At 40.5% G+C, this 17,635-nt stretch overlaps 1 protein-coding gene across 1 annotated transcript in view; it reads right to left on the minus strand.

Annotated features, from left to right (window-relative positions):
- Positions 1 to 17,635, minus strand: part of LAMA3 (laminin subunit alpha 3) — a 1,062,926-nt gene that overhangs the window by 157,833 nt on the left and 887,458 nt on the right. The window contains exon 42 of the mRNA XM_078687418.1: positions 4,185 to 4,268. Coding sequence (XP_078543544.1) covers positions 4,185 to 4,268 — 84 coding nt within the window. The remainder of the gene's footprint in view (positions 1 to 4,184; positions 4,269 to 17,635) is intronic.

Consider the following 17,635-nt stretch of genomic DNA (forward strand, 5'->3'; position numbering starts at 1 on the left):
TTGAAGGGCTGTATACCAGTATCGACCACATACAAGGTCTCAATGCTATCCAATATTATTTGGACAAGAAACCTATAGCATTTTTATGAGCACAACAAAGTAATTGTGGGACTCATCAAATGGTGTCTGTACAACAATTTCTTTACCTTTGGCAAAGACCTCTATAGACAACTTAGGGGTGTGGCGATGGGGGCCTGTTTCTCCCCCAGCTATGCGTGCTTGCACGTAGGCTGGTGGGAGGAGCAGGTCCTCACCGTATTACACTCCACCGAGATAAGTAATCATGTTGTATGTTATCTTAGGTATATAGACGACATATATATGGTGTGGAAGGGGTCTAAGGATGAGGCATTGCTATTCATTGAAAGTATGAACAACAATTCTATGAATTTGAACTTTACAGCTCATATTGATCAACATAAGATGCAGTTCTTGGATGTAGAGGTTTATGTGGCTAACTGCAAACTTAATACTACATTACATAGGAAATCCACCGCAGGAAACATGACCCTTCACGCCACAAGCATGCACCCCAAACATACTATCATGGGAATTCCGTACGGTGAGATTCTAAGACTTAAAAGAATTTGCAGTTCTCCCACTGATTATGAGCGTTGCTTATCAGAACTGTTAGCACGTTTACGAGCCAGAGGGTATTCTGACACTATTTTAAACACGGCAGTTGAGAGATCCAAAATTAGATCTAGACAAAGTCTTTTTCCTGAGGGGGAGTTACAACTCGATCAGGGAAGGATCTCACAAACTCATGAAGACTACCCCAGAATGATTACTGCATTTAGTAGCGAGGACAGAAAATTAACGGCCATATTGAAGAAAAATTGGCCCATTGTTCTCAGTGATCACATTTTGAACACCAGGCTGCCTGTTAATCCTACCATCACTTTTAGACGGGCTAGAAGCATGGGCTCAGCTTTAGACAAAGCAGCCCCTGAATTAAAATCTAAAACTCCTTGGTTAAAACCTTCAAAAGGGTTCTTTAAATGTTCCAGCTGCCGCGCATGTAGGTTCGGAGTAAACACTCTGCATTATGTAACTCCTTTTGATGCCGAACCTAAAACCATTTCCGGCAATTTCAATTGTAAGACAGACTTTGCCGTGTATGTCCTGACGTGTACCTGCGGGTTGAGATATGTGGGTAGTACCAAGCTCCAGGTACACGTCAGGATCCTACAACATCTACGCGCCAAACTTCATAATGACCCGGCCTACCCCGTAGCTCGTCATTTCAAACGAGCTCACAATAATGACCTTGCTTGTTTGAAGTATTTTGTGATTGGAGCGATACCACCACTCAAAAGAGGCGGGGATAGAGAGGCTTTATTAAGGCAGTTGGAAACCAGGATGATTTTGGAACTTGATACCCGTTGGCCTAATGGATTGAATAATATTGATGAGATGCATCATTTCTTATAATATCTATCCTCACACAACTATGGCCCTTGATGGTTGCCTATGTCTGGTCCACTATACTTACTCCCTCTTAGTTAGGTTCCCTATTTCGAGGTCGAGAATGGACATAACAGCAGCCTGATTACACAGTGTTCTTATATGCAATAATATTTTTGTATTACTTTTGCATTATCCATGTGTTGATTTTCGATGAAATGTTGAGACTATTTATTGGACTTGTACATTTGTATATATTTATATATACATGAAATAGTTCTGTCTACAATTTGATCATTGTTGTATATGGAATTATGTACAGATTGCAATATATGAAATCTTTCGGTCTGTACATAAATGGATCTTTCTGTTTTTCTATTTTTCTACTTTTTTATTTTTCTACTTTTCTACTTTTCTAATTTTCTACTAGGTTTAGGGCAGTATTTTAAAAATTTGTAATATTGGATCTTTGATAAAACTTCATGTATTGTGTGTATATACGTATGTATAGTTGTATATATATGTGTATATAGATAATGAAATGGAGTATTAGGTATTTTTATCGGGGTTTTACACTTTTTGATAACTATTTTATACTATTTATGGTGGAATGACCAATCAAGTCCATAGAAATCATGTTTATCATATTACTTTGAGTGATCTGTAGGAATTTCAATGTAGACATTATATATTGGCCGCTGTACACTTTTCATGGTATTGCACTTATATTAGCCTTTCTCGTTTCCATGTATTTTCTTTCTTTGCTATTTGCACTTTACTATTCACTCTCACTTAGCACTTTACTATCTGCCACTGATTAATGATCATATACGTACTTCGTTTATCACACTGTATATGTTTACTACAAAATAGGCTTTATATTAATTCTGTATTTATACAGTTAGAATTAGGTCTAAAACTAGACTTATATTTTGAATTAAGTTGTAAGTGTCCGCATTACAGTTTGTGAACATTAATTCTGGATTTATCCAGTAATATATTCTGAAGTTAGGTTGTGATCCAAGGAATAAATAACGGCAGTATGTTTTCTCTTTTCACTAAAAATTATGTCACATGACACATTACGTCACTGTGAGGGGTGTTTCCTTGTGGATTTGCATTTAAAAATAGCATTTGGTCATGCATTCACGTTGCGGCGTGATCAAGGGCATAACTTGCCAGAAACGCGTAGCTGCTCTGTGCATCTAATAAATCTGCCGATGCTGAAATATTGTGGTCCGTCTCCCTTTGTTTGCTGGCGTGTGTACGAGGCCGTGCTGGGCCTGAGACGCCGAGAGATTCAAGGAGGAGTCACGTGGTATATATATATATATATATATATATATATATATATATATATATATATATATATATATATATAAATTATAATATATATTAAAAAGGGGCTACAGCTAAATTATTCTTGGCTGCAGTAGGCGCAATTTGCCATAGTAGTTCCTGGGGCGGAAAGGAACTACTTTGTGTACTCTGCTCCTTGTGAAGGAGCAGAACGTCATCACTCGCAGTGACGTTAGCCAGTGGCTGAAATGTGCTGACTGACTGACCCATGCTGTGTGTGGTACAGGGCAGAAGAAACATGTGAACAGCACAACAGCAGACCAATGTATGAAGAGTGCTAGCTGAAAGCACCGATAAGTAAGAATATTATAAATATGCGTTTTAGTAATGCCAGATCTAAAAATAAGAGCAACACTGCCAAGAAGTATGTGTACAGTCCAATTAAAAAACAGGAGCTCAGCTGAGAGTGTCAGTGTGATATGAATAATTGTACAACAGCACTGCAGGGAAGTGACTTCTCCCTTAAGAAATAAACAAGTGAAGGGACTAGAGAAGGATTCGACACACCACCTGGTCTGAAGTACTTGCTCTGATTGACAAGACACAGGGTTTGGCAACAGCTTTAATTTCTAAACTTCTACACGTTCAGTTTTAGTAGCCAGTAGGTGTTAATTGCGTCAGATAACATGCAATTGATTGCAACATCACTGCTTTAAATTTTCACGTTAGAAGGTTAAGGGTGACAAACACAACGTAGTGGAAATACGAAGTGATTTGGATTAGGAAATTATTCATTCAAACCCTAGTGTTTATTTGTACTCACAAAAAGGAGACGATGCAGTGATACAATTAATTTCGCTATTAAATCAAATTCATAGTTTAAGACAGTACTCTTTAGAATGTGACTTTCGTAAATTACACTTTTTTTCACAAAAAACGGTATTTGGTACATGACTAAAAATCCTTCAAAGAATATGGAATTGTTGAGTCAGCAGCAAACCGATTATGGGTCACTATCTTATCCATAATGGTATAATTACAAATGAAAGGTTTTAAAATCATATTTGATTTGAGTTGATCTTGGAGTGCTAATTGATAAATGCCTTCTTCTATTTACGTTTTTTATTCTCAGTGGAATTTATCTATTTAGAGAAAGTAGTTTTTTTAAATTGCTGCACTATGATTTACTGTGTCTTTATTTTCTCTTTAAGTAGGTCAAGTGCGAAACGTGTAATTTTCATCAAAGAGGGTATGATATTTAAGTAAGGGGAGAGAGGATGATTTAAATTTTACACTTTGTGTCAACAAACTTTATATAACATATTAGATGGATTCTGTTGTTTTCATATTATAAATAGTGATTTATGTAAACCAGATAGTGATTTTGACTTTATTACAGACGCATTGTTTTGTAAATATAGAGTGTTAATTGATAGTAGGTTATTTAAAAAATAGCAATAGCTTTGTTGTGCTCTTACCTCTACCAGCTGGACACGCCCCTGATGCACTCGGTCTGGCAATGGGTTGATCACATCCACATAAACTATAGTCATTTGCTGACCCTGTTACAGAGGAAATCAGTGCATAAGATACAATTTATTCGTGTTTTAGGTCAGTTCACAAATGAATAACAGGACATAATAATATTTCAAATCAGCACCCAGTAAGGCTTTGTTGGACTATTGTCGCAGAGCGCAGCCCAGCAGTGGCAGGAGAAAGACATTCTCCTCTGACGTCACACGGCAGCAGCAGAAAATGTCTGCAGTTCACTAAGGCTACTGCCTCAGAAACTGATCTTCAATAGTTCAAGCAAGCTCGTGATATGCAGGCCAGTGGACTGAGGACCTAAAACGAGGGGCTTATGTTTCCCGCATTCTGTGGGGGGGAAGGACACCTAGAGATGACTGAAAGAGAAAGAGGACAGGATAGGAAATGTGGGAAAAAGTGGTGTAACCAGGTCATTGGGTAACTACCCCACTGGATGTTTGGAGCTCCATATCATAATATATGTCCCCTAATACTTATGGCAGACTATTGAGCCAGCGTGTAATGGGTCCTTCACTTTCTTTATCAGTACATCAAGTACATCAATAAAAGTATATTGAATAGAACAGCAAAAGTCAAGAATATGACTCCAAAAAATAATAAGAACTTGTACTGCTTCAATTACTTAAGTTTTAAATGAATGTATTTCTACTTCGTGGATCAGGCCAATGGGATCTCAAATGAGTATGACATTAATAATTAAGAGAGGTACATCAATATCTTTTCTTCTAGTTGAGATTACCAGACTTTGTCTGTGGTTATTTTCTTACCATCGCTAGTGGCACTTACGTACTTGACTGAGACAGAATTATTACAGAAGAGCCCAAGAAAAAGGAACTCATCTATGTATATGGGGAGAAGGCCATGGTCTATGCTGTTTGGCCGTATAAGGGTAAAGGGACATGAAACCATACAAAGATATCTGGTGGAGCTGCATTTGCAGTCACATGTTTTGTAGTCTTCAAAAAAACAATCAGCAATATCAAGGGAAGGCTTCAACATTCATCAAAAAGAATGCATTAAAGGTGGGATGCAGAAGTAAAATGCGTGTATTGTTTTAGAAAAGGCATAAATACATATATATATATTTGTGTGTGTGTGTGTGTGTGTGTGTGTGGACCATCTCAGCAATTTATTCTTCCGAGGTCGATACATTAAATTGGCTACAGTCAACATCTATTATTTACAGAGCTGAAAAATTGCAAAACTACAGTTTTAAGTGCACTGTAGAAGCAAGTTTTCACTACCACAGTACTGCACTGATATTCTGTTAATATGGGTGTCATATTTTGACATTGACTTTATTTGTCCAACAGTTTGCTGTACCAAAATCCAGTGACCCCAAGAAACATGCAACAAGGATATATTTCAGAAAGGAGAACTGGACCAATAGATCCCATAATGCCACCTGAGGATGTTTTTTTCATTTGAAAAGATGCGTCAGAACTAGAGTGGGAATATAAAATCAAGTCATACTGTTAAAACGCCCTTCTAGCTTTTGAAAGAAGTGTGTGATATCTCTTGATAGTGATATTGCCTCACCATTAGGGGCATATTTGCTAACTAATATTTCGTGCAATGCGGCGCAGCAAGGAAAACTGCTGTCCTGCATTACATGAACGAGAGCGAACAGAACTGCACGATGTTTACAAACATATAGTGCAGTTTTGCTTTCTCCTAGCGCTGACACACTTGTGGCTGCCTAGAGCTAGCACAGGGGTACAAAAGTGTGGCAGGGTATGCTCAGACGTGAGTCCCTTGCTCACTTTGCCACTAGATTCAAGCAAGCCGGGCTGAAGACGGCTGGAATGCCAGAAACCGGTCCTCTGAAGCTTGTTTTCGGTCCAGGGAAGACATGGCTTGGCAGTTCGGGCTGGACTGTTCCCATGAGGCACAGGGTCAGACTGATTTGCATATAGCCATGTCTGAACTGGGGTGGCAGAGTGGGCTAAAGAACGGTGATGGATTAAACCCAGATCTTTTGACTGGCTGTGGGTGTTTGATTGATTCAGATGCTCCGTCCATCACCACCCCCTTTTGTACCGCTAGAGCTAGCACAGGCATCCTTGCAACATGAAGCACTGGTGCTTGTGTTGTGGCGTTGTGGTTAGAATAGTTTTTGTGCACAAAAACTATTCTTATTTTTGCTCTTTGAATGTGTGCTGCAGAATGCAGTACATATGAAAAGAGGAAGTAAAGAGGAGAAATAAAGATATTGCTCAGCTTAACACAAGCCTGCGATAGACAGACCATTTTGGCACAAACCCATGTTTACTGACTTTATTAAATATGGGATTGCATTACAGCGAAATCAATATAATGGAGGAATCTTTCTGACGGATCTTCGGGCATATTACTGGGCGGCCCATTTAGTGGTGATAAATGAATGGCATTACATGGATAAAGATCATCCCACAAATGCACTTGAACACTCACAATTCATTCAGCGTCCGCACACACATTACATATACGGAGGGAAGGGTACGGCACAGCTCCTGACTGCGACAAGGATTGTTGTAACAGCATGGAAACAGGCTGAACGACAAATGAAAGGGGATGGCAGGGTCACCAGAGAATCACCACTATGGGTGGGAAATTGGCTCCAGGAAATCACGAAGTTGCGAGGTTTCCGACAATGGGACCTGCTAGGCATTTCCCAACTTAAGGACATACTGCACCGTAAAGAGCTGGTCACTTTACCACACCTTCAGGCTGAATATGATATGAACGCAACCCAACACTACAAGTACCTGCAACTGGCCCATGCATGGCGGGCGCAAACACATAGACACCACTGACATCCCTGAATACGCGCCCTTAGAGGGATGACTCTTGACGGGGGATTTGGAGGAAAAGGCGGTCTCATGGACATACAGAACGATAATTAATAATAAGCCAGATACGGTAAACAAGCTGCGGGCAACATGGGAGTCGGAATTGGGAGAGTTGGAGGACTTAAATTGGCAAATGGCGCTGATGCATCCTCGAGAGGTGGCCATTAAATCACGGCTTAGATTGATTCAATTCAAATACCTGCACAGAGTATACTATGACAGGGCATGACTGCATCGTATAGGGAGGGCGGAGACACCTGACTGTTTGCGATATAGAGCATCTGAGAGTACATTCTTCCATACAGTATGGGACTGCTCAAAGATCCAGCTGTACTGGGCTACACTGTTGGAGGAACTAGGACATTTTCTGGGAGGAACGGTTCCGCTTAATACCCAGTTTGTTCTGCTAGGAATATCCACTGAAATTGACCTTCCTAGGCCACAGTTAATCTTACTCCAATTGGGATTGGTGGTGGCGAAACATGACTTGGCTAAGGCATGGGGGCGGTGACGATTCCATCCCTGGTTGAATGGAAAAAGAGTATGGACATGTATATGGGGGAAAAAGACGACTTATAAAGCACGGGCTGCCCCAAAAAGTTTTGGAAAATATGGAAGCCATGGCTGGAACACTATGGACTCACACTCTCTGATTCACAATAATCTCCTAGGGTGGGTAGGCAAATGGAGGAAATGGAGGGGCCTCCTCAAGATGTACTGGTGTATAATGTGACCAACTGAATGTCCACCACTGTTATTTGAATACGATACAGATGTCGAACTGAATATGTCAATATGTTTTGCTACTGAAGAATGTTTTCATATTGCAATTAGGAAAATGCTAATAAAAATATTTAAGAAATTAAAAAAAAATATGGGTTGCATCAAAATACATGGGTGGATGTACGGGAATGCTCGTGCTACACCCATATAACTCCTTCCTGACACAAGGTAACCCAAGGCAGCTTTATGCACTGCCTTGCATTACTTATGTTTTTTACAAAGCCAAATTGGGCTTTGTATGGCTTTGTGAATCCCAAAATAGATGTTGTATTGTTGCTGTGCCAAATAAGTGACGCAACCATATGGAAAATCTTAATACATCTGGGCCGTGGTGCTGCAATAAAGGGGCAGTTAGAGGGGTAAATGGTCATAGAGAACCGGAAGAACTTCCATTCGGAAAAGAACCAAGGCTTGTAAGATCTAAAATATTGTCCAACAATCCTCTTAAAAAATAATCATTTTTGTGTCCTACACATGTAAAGTTGAATATTAGCTTTATTACCTGATTAATACAGTTCAATAATGTTAGGAAAATAATACATTCTACAACCTGGAACTTTCCTTATGTGGCTAGTGCTGGGGTATCCTGCCTACACAAATTAACCATCACAACTAATGTTGTGTCAAGCAACAGGTTTCCCATTTAATTTTGTTTTTTTAATAAATACTGAGCTAGTAGGCTGCATCTTCTAACTGGCTATTATGGATTTTCAGAAAGTAATAGCTTTTCAAAATAAATTGGGCTAGGAATTTTGCTCCTCAGCATGAGACGGAGTGGGATTTGTGTCCTTTGACTAAGCCCGAGTCCCAACTAGCAATTACATTGCCATTAAATTATGGTCGCTGTTCATTGTAGGATGTGTCTACCATACAATAGGGAAGAGAAAAAGAGACTTAGAAGTGTCCGGATAACAGAAATTCGGCAGTCCTTCTCTGTGATCATCTATAGAACTTCCAAGCCAATATCAATGTGTAGCTAAGAGCATAGAACTAGCCGATCACAGAGGTCCTTGAGCATGTTCTGAGGCTACCTCTGACGTGCAGCATGCTTCAAAGGCTCTTCATGCGGGAGCTGGTACCAGTATGCCTGAAGGGTTTCTGCTAGAGGTAAGCCTTCTGTAGTCTTTAAGTTGCAAATCATGCCAGCTCAAGACACCCGAGAGCCAGCAGCTGGTAGCTCTTAAATCCAGTCCTCTCATCTGTTCAGTCAATTTGGTTGTGCTAAGAGAAGGATCCCTGGGAGTTTGAATAAAGTTGGAAACACCTGGCCATTCAGAGACTTTGTATGCCTCTCTAGTCCAGAGCATTAGCCACTGCAGGAACCAGCAGAAGGACACATGGACAGACAAGAAAAGCCCAAGCCAGCAACCAGTGTCCCACAATAATGTTACGCTCTAGCTTCAAACGGAATTGACCTGCACGCCATGCGTCTATGACCCTTCTTTGCATCTCACATTTTTTATTCAATTTATACATTTAGCAGTCATCAGTCATTTTAGGTTAGCGTTTTTCCTGCAAAAGGTAATTTTATACGCCTACATGCTCTTTTCATTGACCTGTAAATAGCTGGCCTCATCGTCTTCTTTCGGGTCAATTGAAGCCTTCCTGCATAGTGTTTCAGGCTAATTTACCAACCTATCTGATAGGCTACTTAAGGCCTAGCTAGATTTTCAACACATGCCCTGCCCAATTCACGGATGAAGGCTCATTTGGAAACATGTCTAATAGAATTCTTAAACTAGTCTAGATTTTCTCCACTAGGTGAGCCTTATTTGCTCCTCTCTCATTTCTCACATTCATCACTGAAACTGTACTGGTGTCTCCTTTGGGGTCGCTTTAAGGCTGGAAAAAAAAGATAACCACTGATTTAAGCAGTGAGGACTTGAAAGATGTCCATAAATTGCAGGATATTTAAAATTTGTGTGATATTTCCATCAAATGCAGTATGCGCTTTAAACATCTGCTTGAGGTGGATTTGCTGTCATTTCTTTTTAGGTCTCGCATAGAGCAGCACTTGCGCTGTATCTTGGAGACATGCAGTATTCAGTATATGTGCATTAGCTCCGCTCATGTTCCGCACATCGTTATAATTGGCTTCTCTACCTGTCCTTTGTAAATTATGGCTTTTGATTTGTCAACAGGCTTAGTAGCCCCTCCTTACTATCTCCTTGTCTCTCTTTGTAACCTCCCATGAGGACTGGTCCTCTTACTGTGGTGTTATGCAGTATGTTTTATTTACTTTCTGTGGGCACTTTCTTCTTAAATTGGTTTCTTCTATCGCATGCACAACATGCTTTTCTGCAATCTGCAACTGCTTGTTTACGATTTACTACTAACAGACGCTCCCTCCTTCTCCTCTGCTCCCTCCTCCTCCCTCCTGCTTCTTTAACTCGTCCCCTGCTCATGACAACTGAGCTCGTCATGACCGTTGCACCGCGCCCACGCGTGGATAATTCCTCTGCTGTGCTGGGCGTTCCATTGGAATGGACTAGGTCGTGACGAGCTCAGCTCGTCATGAGCACTGCGCCACCGTGCTGCATGACGAGCCGAGCTCGTCATGAGCACCGAGGCGCTGCGTGCACCCCCTCCCCCCCAGCACAGCAGGGGAATTAGCCCAGCGGGGAAGGGGATAATGTATGCTATCTATTGCTAGTTTTACATTGCCACGCCCACCCAGGTTTCATTAGCACCAACATCCCTCCCTCCTGTTGCTTGTTTAAATTGCCCTGCAGAAACATGAGTTGTAAACGGAGGGTTTAGTAATGCATGAGGGCAGAAAAAGATTGGGAAAAACACTTTTTTGGGGCAAACCCACATTATATGTAGTTTTTCCCACAGCCACCTTTTCTTTCTCAAAAACAAGAGTTTTGCTGCCATTCAGATGTTAAAAACAACTTCCACAAAGATGAAGTTGGGCACTTATAAAATAACAAGATTATTTATGAAGTGCCCTCTCTACTCCTATGTCTGCAGAGACAGTTTAGCCCTGCATTAAAGACACAGAGTGTCCAACACACACTGTCTCTGCAGACATAGGAGGTGGCAGGCCATTTATAAATAATCTTGTTTCGCTTATTATATGTGCAGTAACAGCCCCTTGCATCTTTCATTTACTGTCACTTAATGCAGTTTTCTGGCTTTAATGCAAAGGGAGTGTTTTTCTTTAGCACACATTTCAGTTGCTAGAACACAAAGCTTTAGAAAATGCAAATGTCACTGCTCTGTGAAAGCCAGTCTTTTGTTATTAGTAAGCAAAGTTTATTGCTAAGTGTTCATGCTACTTGCAAGCTTTTTTATGGGTGCTCCAGGAAGGAGACAGCCCCGAAAAGATAAGGATCAGCAATCAAAGGATATATCTGTTTTCAAGAAACATGTGCTGCTTTTCCATTAGTATATGATACAGGGTGAAATTTTAGTTGAAATAATTCATTTCTTTTTCTTTTTTAACAAACATTTAGGTGGTAATCCCAACACTACTGGCCTATCATAAACAATATTCGGGATAACTTCCAAAGATTTTTTCTTTAATATGGGATAGCGTGCTGCTTTTGTAAAAAGTTTCCTTTATTAATCTCTCTATTTTCTAAAGTGTCTACAATATAATTCAAAATCCAAAGGAACTCAAGACTTGTAAACAATGCATATTATATGTACCCAAAACATCTGGGCAATTTGTTATAAACAAAGAACCATAACCCACAGGACTCCTTTACTGGAATAAATAAAACTGCTCTCTCAGGAACTATAAACAGCGCAGCTTTCTTTATAGAAATTGTACACATGTTAACATTGTTTTTCTGAAGCTGTTGTGTCATGTTTTCACAGTTTTTAAAGGGAAGGCTTTTTATATGTACTCAGTCAGCACTGCTGTAGATAGACAACAAGCATTCAGCGCCATATAAATCAAAACAATGGCACACAATTCCACAACACACAATTCAGAGCCACACAATTCCACACAACATAATTACAATCCACATAATACCACTCAACACCACTTACTTCAACTCAACCGAATTGCTTGCTACTCGATACCACATAAATGCACTCCACATACATCCACTCTATGACACAACAATCTACATAAATACACTCTACACCATTCCACATAATTCTATTCAACATATTTTCCCTGAACACCACACTGTTCCTCCATGCAACACTATTCAACTCCACACAAAACCATTCCACACTACATAATTCAACACCAAACCACACTATTCCACTCCACTGCACAATTCCACTACACACCACATATATTAAATTTAGAACACAGAATTCAACATCATACCACAACATTCAACAGCACACCACATAATTAAAGTCCACTACATAACACTCCACAACACAAAATGCCATTCCACACAATTCCAATACAGTCAAAAACACCAAATTACTATTCACATAATACAACTGCACACCATGCCACATAATTCCACTACACAAATCCTATCCACACCACACAATTCCATGACACACAATTACACAACTAATGAATCCAATACAGCCCACATAATTCTGCTACACACCACATACATACACTCCATAACACATAGGTAAAAGACATTGCCATTTACAATGCTAATTGCTCCAACTCAAACTAATGCGAAATTGATTGTTTTTTTTTTTGTTAAAAAATATCCCAGCAGTAGCATAAGTAAGGGTGCAGTACCTTATATGGCTAATAGAGGTCCTTTACAACTCCGCAAGGAAACCTAGTAACAGCTGGTGGTACTGCACCCTTTTCTTGCCTCGTGTATTTTCTTTTATTACCTATGCTACTGCTGGGATATTTTTTAACAAAATAAAATGATACAAATATTATCATTTGCACCACGAATAGCTGAAACTTTCAGTAGGGCGAGACCTATTGCATTACAAATGCTTGTTAATATATACAATAAGGGTTGAAATGTGAGGACCAAACCCCAGTAATGCTCTATGGGAAAGAATAAATATTCTGTGGTACAAAGTATGTATTGTTGGCTATGCCCTTATCCCAGTCACATACAATAGTATTCACTTTTTAGTTGAACCTTAATTCCAAGGGAGTTAATACTGACTCCCATGGTAGGTCCAACTATTTTTTTTAATTCTTAGACTATGTGGTGTAACGGATTGCAGAAAATCAACTGGGACTTGATGTGCTAATTTATCATGTGTGCACCGTCTGTCATGCACCTAGAAATGTACACATGAACTGGCTGATTTATTATCAAAAAGTTTAGATTAAAGGTATTCTGCTTGACACCTCGCATACCTGTTGATTTTCATTTTTTGTCATAGAGGTTATTTACTTCCATAATTCTAAGAATGAGCACGTTAAGATTTATAAAACAGTAGAATACATTCTTTAATTAATAGAAATGAGATTTATCACGCTTTCTCACTCAAAAGTCCATTAAATTGCCACCTGGTTCAGAATCCCAAAGTTCTGCTTTCATGGCATTCCTAACAAATCTGAGAACAGCAGTATCAAAGCCTGGAAAAATAGCATTGTTGTAGGGGGCATAAAATGTGATGAGCTCATACACATGCGGCACCCCTGTCTAAGAGGACACCTCTTTGCCACTGGATAAGGATTACTCACTTCCTCCACACGTAAACGTTGACACATTCGGTGGAATTTCCATGAACATTGGTGCTGAACTGGTCCTGCTTGGACTAGAATGTTATCCTGTGATTACAAATGTTTATTTGACTGATTTAAGGGGAATACGAAGGATTGAAATGTTATATTCGAAAGTGCTGGGGAATTGTTTGTGCCATAATATCGGTAACCATGGCAACGTCTTCCAATTTGATATACTTCCGTCAGCTGAATTTTTATATTCCTTTCATAATGTGTAATACAATAACCTTTTTGAAAAAAATGTGATCATGATATAGTAAAGTACATGAGATAGTTAAAAAAAATTGTCCGTTTCCAACAACTGGAAAAAATATTTCCTCTCATTAAATGTTTCATATAAAAAAGGATTGTTGCCAATCCTAACAGGAGAGCAAGAGGAGACTTGCAGAAATATTCTGAGCAGAAATTGTGCTGTTTTATTAAGCACATTCCTGAAACACTGTCAAGAGTATGCAGTGTGGTTCTTGTGCTGAAATGCTGTCTGCTAGCTGCACAATGAGGCCGAAAAAACAGAGTACATTTTTTCTTCTTTTTCTGTGTTACTATGCTAACAACACATTTCAGAACTAACAAAAACAAAAAGACGAGGAGTCTCGTTCCCTGCCCATGACTGCTCCAGCACGGAGCTCTTTGAACAGATGAACATACATCTCGTGAGGCATTTTATTGACATGCATGATAGAAGAGCGCCTGACGCCAGCTGGGCGGGGGGCAGATAGAGGCTTGTCAACTGTAAAAATATACCTATGGCTAATTATAAATTATAGGGTTCAATACTTTATCGCTCAAAGCGCCTAACACCCATTAATTGGGCGTGGAAGAATGTGCCGGCGGCCATATTGTGCCCAGGCGGCTGTGTTCTAAGATAATGCGCTATGATTTCCACCCATTTGCTCGTGAGTATAACCTCAGAGGCCAGCACGTGACCACAGTCGCAAACCTGAGACAGGGCTGCGTGATCACAGTCGCACCACCTGAGACAGCGCCCATGCCTGGAGGTGGCAATGTAGATGGTGCCAATGAACCTGAGGAGAATGTAAACTCCAGCCACAGACAGACTGTACATCAGCAAGTGTGTTCTAGGGCAACATGAGATGTCAGGGGTTTATAAGAGCCCGGCACTGAGGACCTGGGTACAGCTGACGAGGAATGTCAGAGGGCAGAAGACGTAATAGAGGTAACTCGGCAAGATATTAAGGAGGGGGGAACTGTGCAATAAAGGAAACAAAAATGCAACAATGAAAGGCTCAGTGTGGCTCAGCAAAGTATTGAAGGTGCCTATTAAGGCTCAGGGTTGGGTACCACGTGCCCTCCACTATTAAAAATCATTGGCCCTAGGGGATGGGGTCCCAGAGATCCATTTAAGGTTTGGGAGGGGGCCACGTGTTCCCTCCCCTAAACCAGTTGCTATTTGCCCCATGCAATGGGGTCTCCTGGGCGTGTTACGGCTCTTGGAGAAGCCAAGTGCCCCCTCCCTCCCCTTTAGTTAATTTGTGGCCCCCGGGGATTGGGTCCCAGGGGTCTATTTGGGCTTAGAGAGGAGGCCATGTGCCACCCCATTCTTAATATAAATATGTTTGGCCCCGGCACATGGGGTCCACGGGCCTATTAAAGCTCAGGGAGGGGTGCCAAGTGTACTTCTTCATTATTATTTTTTGGCCCCAGGGGATGGGGTCCAGCAGCTCAAGTTGGCTCGGGCGGGGGCCATGTGCCCCATCCCCTTATATAAATATGTTTGACCCAGCACAATGGGGTCCCCAGGGCCTCTTAAGGCTTGGGGAGGCCCTTTGGCAATGGGGATGGGCCCTAGAGGCCCATTTGGACTTGGGTAAGGGGGGCGTGTATCACTTGGGCTCGCGGGATGGCTAAAAGTGCCTTGGAGAGTGGTGGGGGGGCTGTGTAACCCCTCCCCCTGCAGGGTAGTGGCTGCCCATGAGAGGGTTGGCCGCATGCCATGCGGGCAAAGGCCATGCACAGCGAGGGGTTGCCTTTACATATGGTAATATATTAATAATTTACCTTTAAAAAACTGCAGGAGTTCACTGAAAAGAACAATGGTTAAAGTGACACTATTGTACTTATATCTTAATTTATATATTTTTTAAAAACCTTAGAAAGTTGCTGAAAAAACCAAAGGTTAAATTTACGTTATAGTTAGGTGTGATGATAAGATCAGATTTTTTTTAACTTAGAACTTTACTGAAGAAAACAAAGATTAAAGTGACATTATAATTATGTGATCATTTCATTAAAAAAATGACTTTTTGTACATTAAAAAAAACAAATAACTTTACCAGTTATAGTTAGCAGCGCTAACTATAATCTGCTCCCTGCCATGCACTGCTTATGACCTCACATAATACATCATTAATGACATGTTCTAGGACACCATTTATGATATCATTGATGACATCTCAAATTACATCATTGATGACATCATCCAATGAGTGTGTTAATTTGTTTTATACTTTGCATAGTGGCAGGTAAGTATCATCTTAGTTCTCTACCTAATATTGTAAAACCTCTGCTGCAAATAGGTTTAAGTGTTCACAAAATGTTTAATGCTCATGTTTATGCTCATAATGGGTCATAGATGTGTAGAGGTATCGAGCATGTTATGAATGACTGTGGACTAACACTGTGTGCAGGTGCCAGTTGATGACTTGCACACACATTTTTGGGATTTCAAAAAAGTTGTAAGAATGCAATGATTGTATGTAGTAAATACTAAGTACTGTAAGCACCCTTAAGTATTTATGGGAATCGTGTCAGCATGGTCATTTCTATATAGATCAGGCATTGTGTGCACCAGGTATTTACCCATGTGCATGTGCTTGAAGTGAAGTGGTATAAATCCCACAGGTATTTACCCATGTACATGTGCTTGAGGTGAAGTGGTATAAACGCCCTGAGGTGGAGAAGGCAGTTTTCTCCTTATCTTGTTCTCTCAAAGGGACCTGCCAATAACCTTTGCATAGGTCAGAGGTACTTATGTATTTGGCCTCTCCCAGATTTTCCATAATTTCATCCACTCTTGGAAGGGGGTAGGTATGGAATTTGAATATTGTATTGACTTCCCTTTCCATCAATGAAAAAGGGGATGGACCCATCTGTTTTGGCACCAGGACTAGCAGCAAATTCTATTTGCTAAAGGAAGGTTCGATGATACTCATATGCAACATCTGTTTTATCTCATTCTCAATGATCTCTATACAGCTTCTGGGATTCGGTATGGTCTTAGGCATACTTTCTTCCCAGAAGGAGTATTTATGAGATGGTCTATGACAGTGGTCCTGGATAAGGGAGAACACCTCTTGAAAAGGACGTTAGTGAGTTCTTGTTTCAGGATTTCAGGGAGGTCTGAATTAATACGTTTATTATATGAGGGACTTTCCTCACTTGGGGCTTCGAACAGGACAGGTAGGGTCCCCTCCAATTTCTTCAGAAGGTTTATGTGATAGATCTAGGATAACTTTTTATCAAAGTTCAACTCAATACGATAAGTGACAGTAGTCACTTGTTCCTCCAATTTATAGGGGCCTTGCCATTGACCCAGAAGCTAGTGTTCCGATGAGGGCATCATTAAAAGTCGCAGGTCCCCTACCGATAATGCCCAAGCCTTCACCTTTTTGTGATATTGGGATTTTTGGACTAGTTGGGCGTTCTCCGAATTGGCCCTCACGATGTTTCTGATTTCAGCTAAGTGCATTTTAAGAGTAGTGACATACTCGAGAGGGATTTTGTTTTATCCTTTGCTTGTTCCCATTCCTCTTTGGCCATGTCTAGCAAAGAACGGGGCAGACGACCAAAGTAACACAAAGGGAGAAAACCCAGTGCTCCTTTGGGTTTCACATCTGATTGTAAAAAGAGCCAGGGGTAACATACCCTCTTACTTTCTGGCTTCTAAGTCCAACAATTTTTTCAGGGTGCTCTTAAGGGTGGCACTGTACCTCTCCATTAGACTGTCCATCTGTGGGTGGTATGCAGCGGTACGAATTTGCTTGATGCCCAATTGCTGACTTACTTGCTTCATTAATCGAGAAATTAATGGGGTCCCCAGGTCAATTAAAACCTCTTTCGGGTATCCTACTCTGGAAAATATATATATATATATTTTTTGGAAACATATTTTATT

The sequence above is a fragment of the Lissotriton helveticus genome, chromosome 4_1, assembly GCF_964261635.1.
Source record: "Lissotriton helveticus chromosome 4_1, aLisHel1.1, whole genome shotgun sequence".
Lineage (NCBI taxonomy): Eukaryota > Metazoa > Chordata > Amphibia > Caudata > Salamandridae > Lissotriton > Lissotriton helveticus.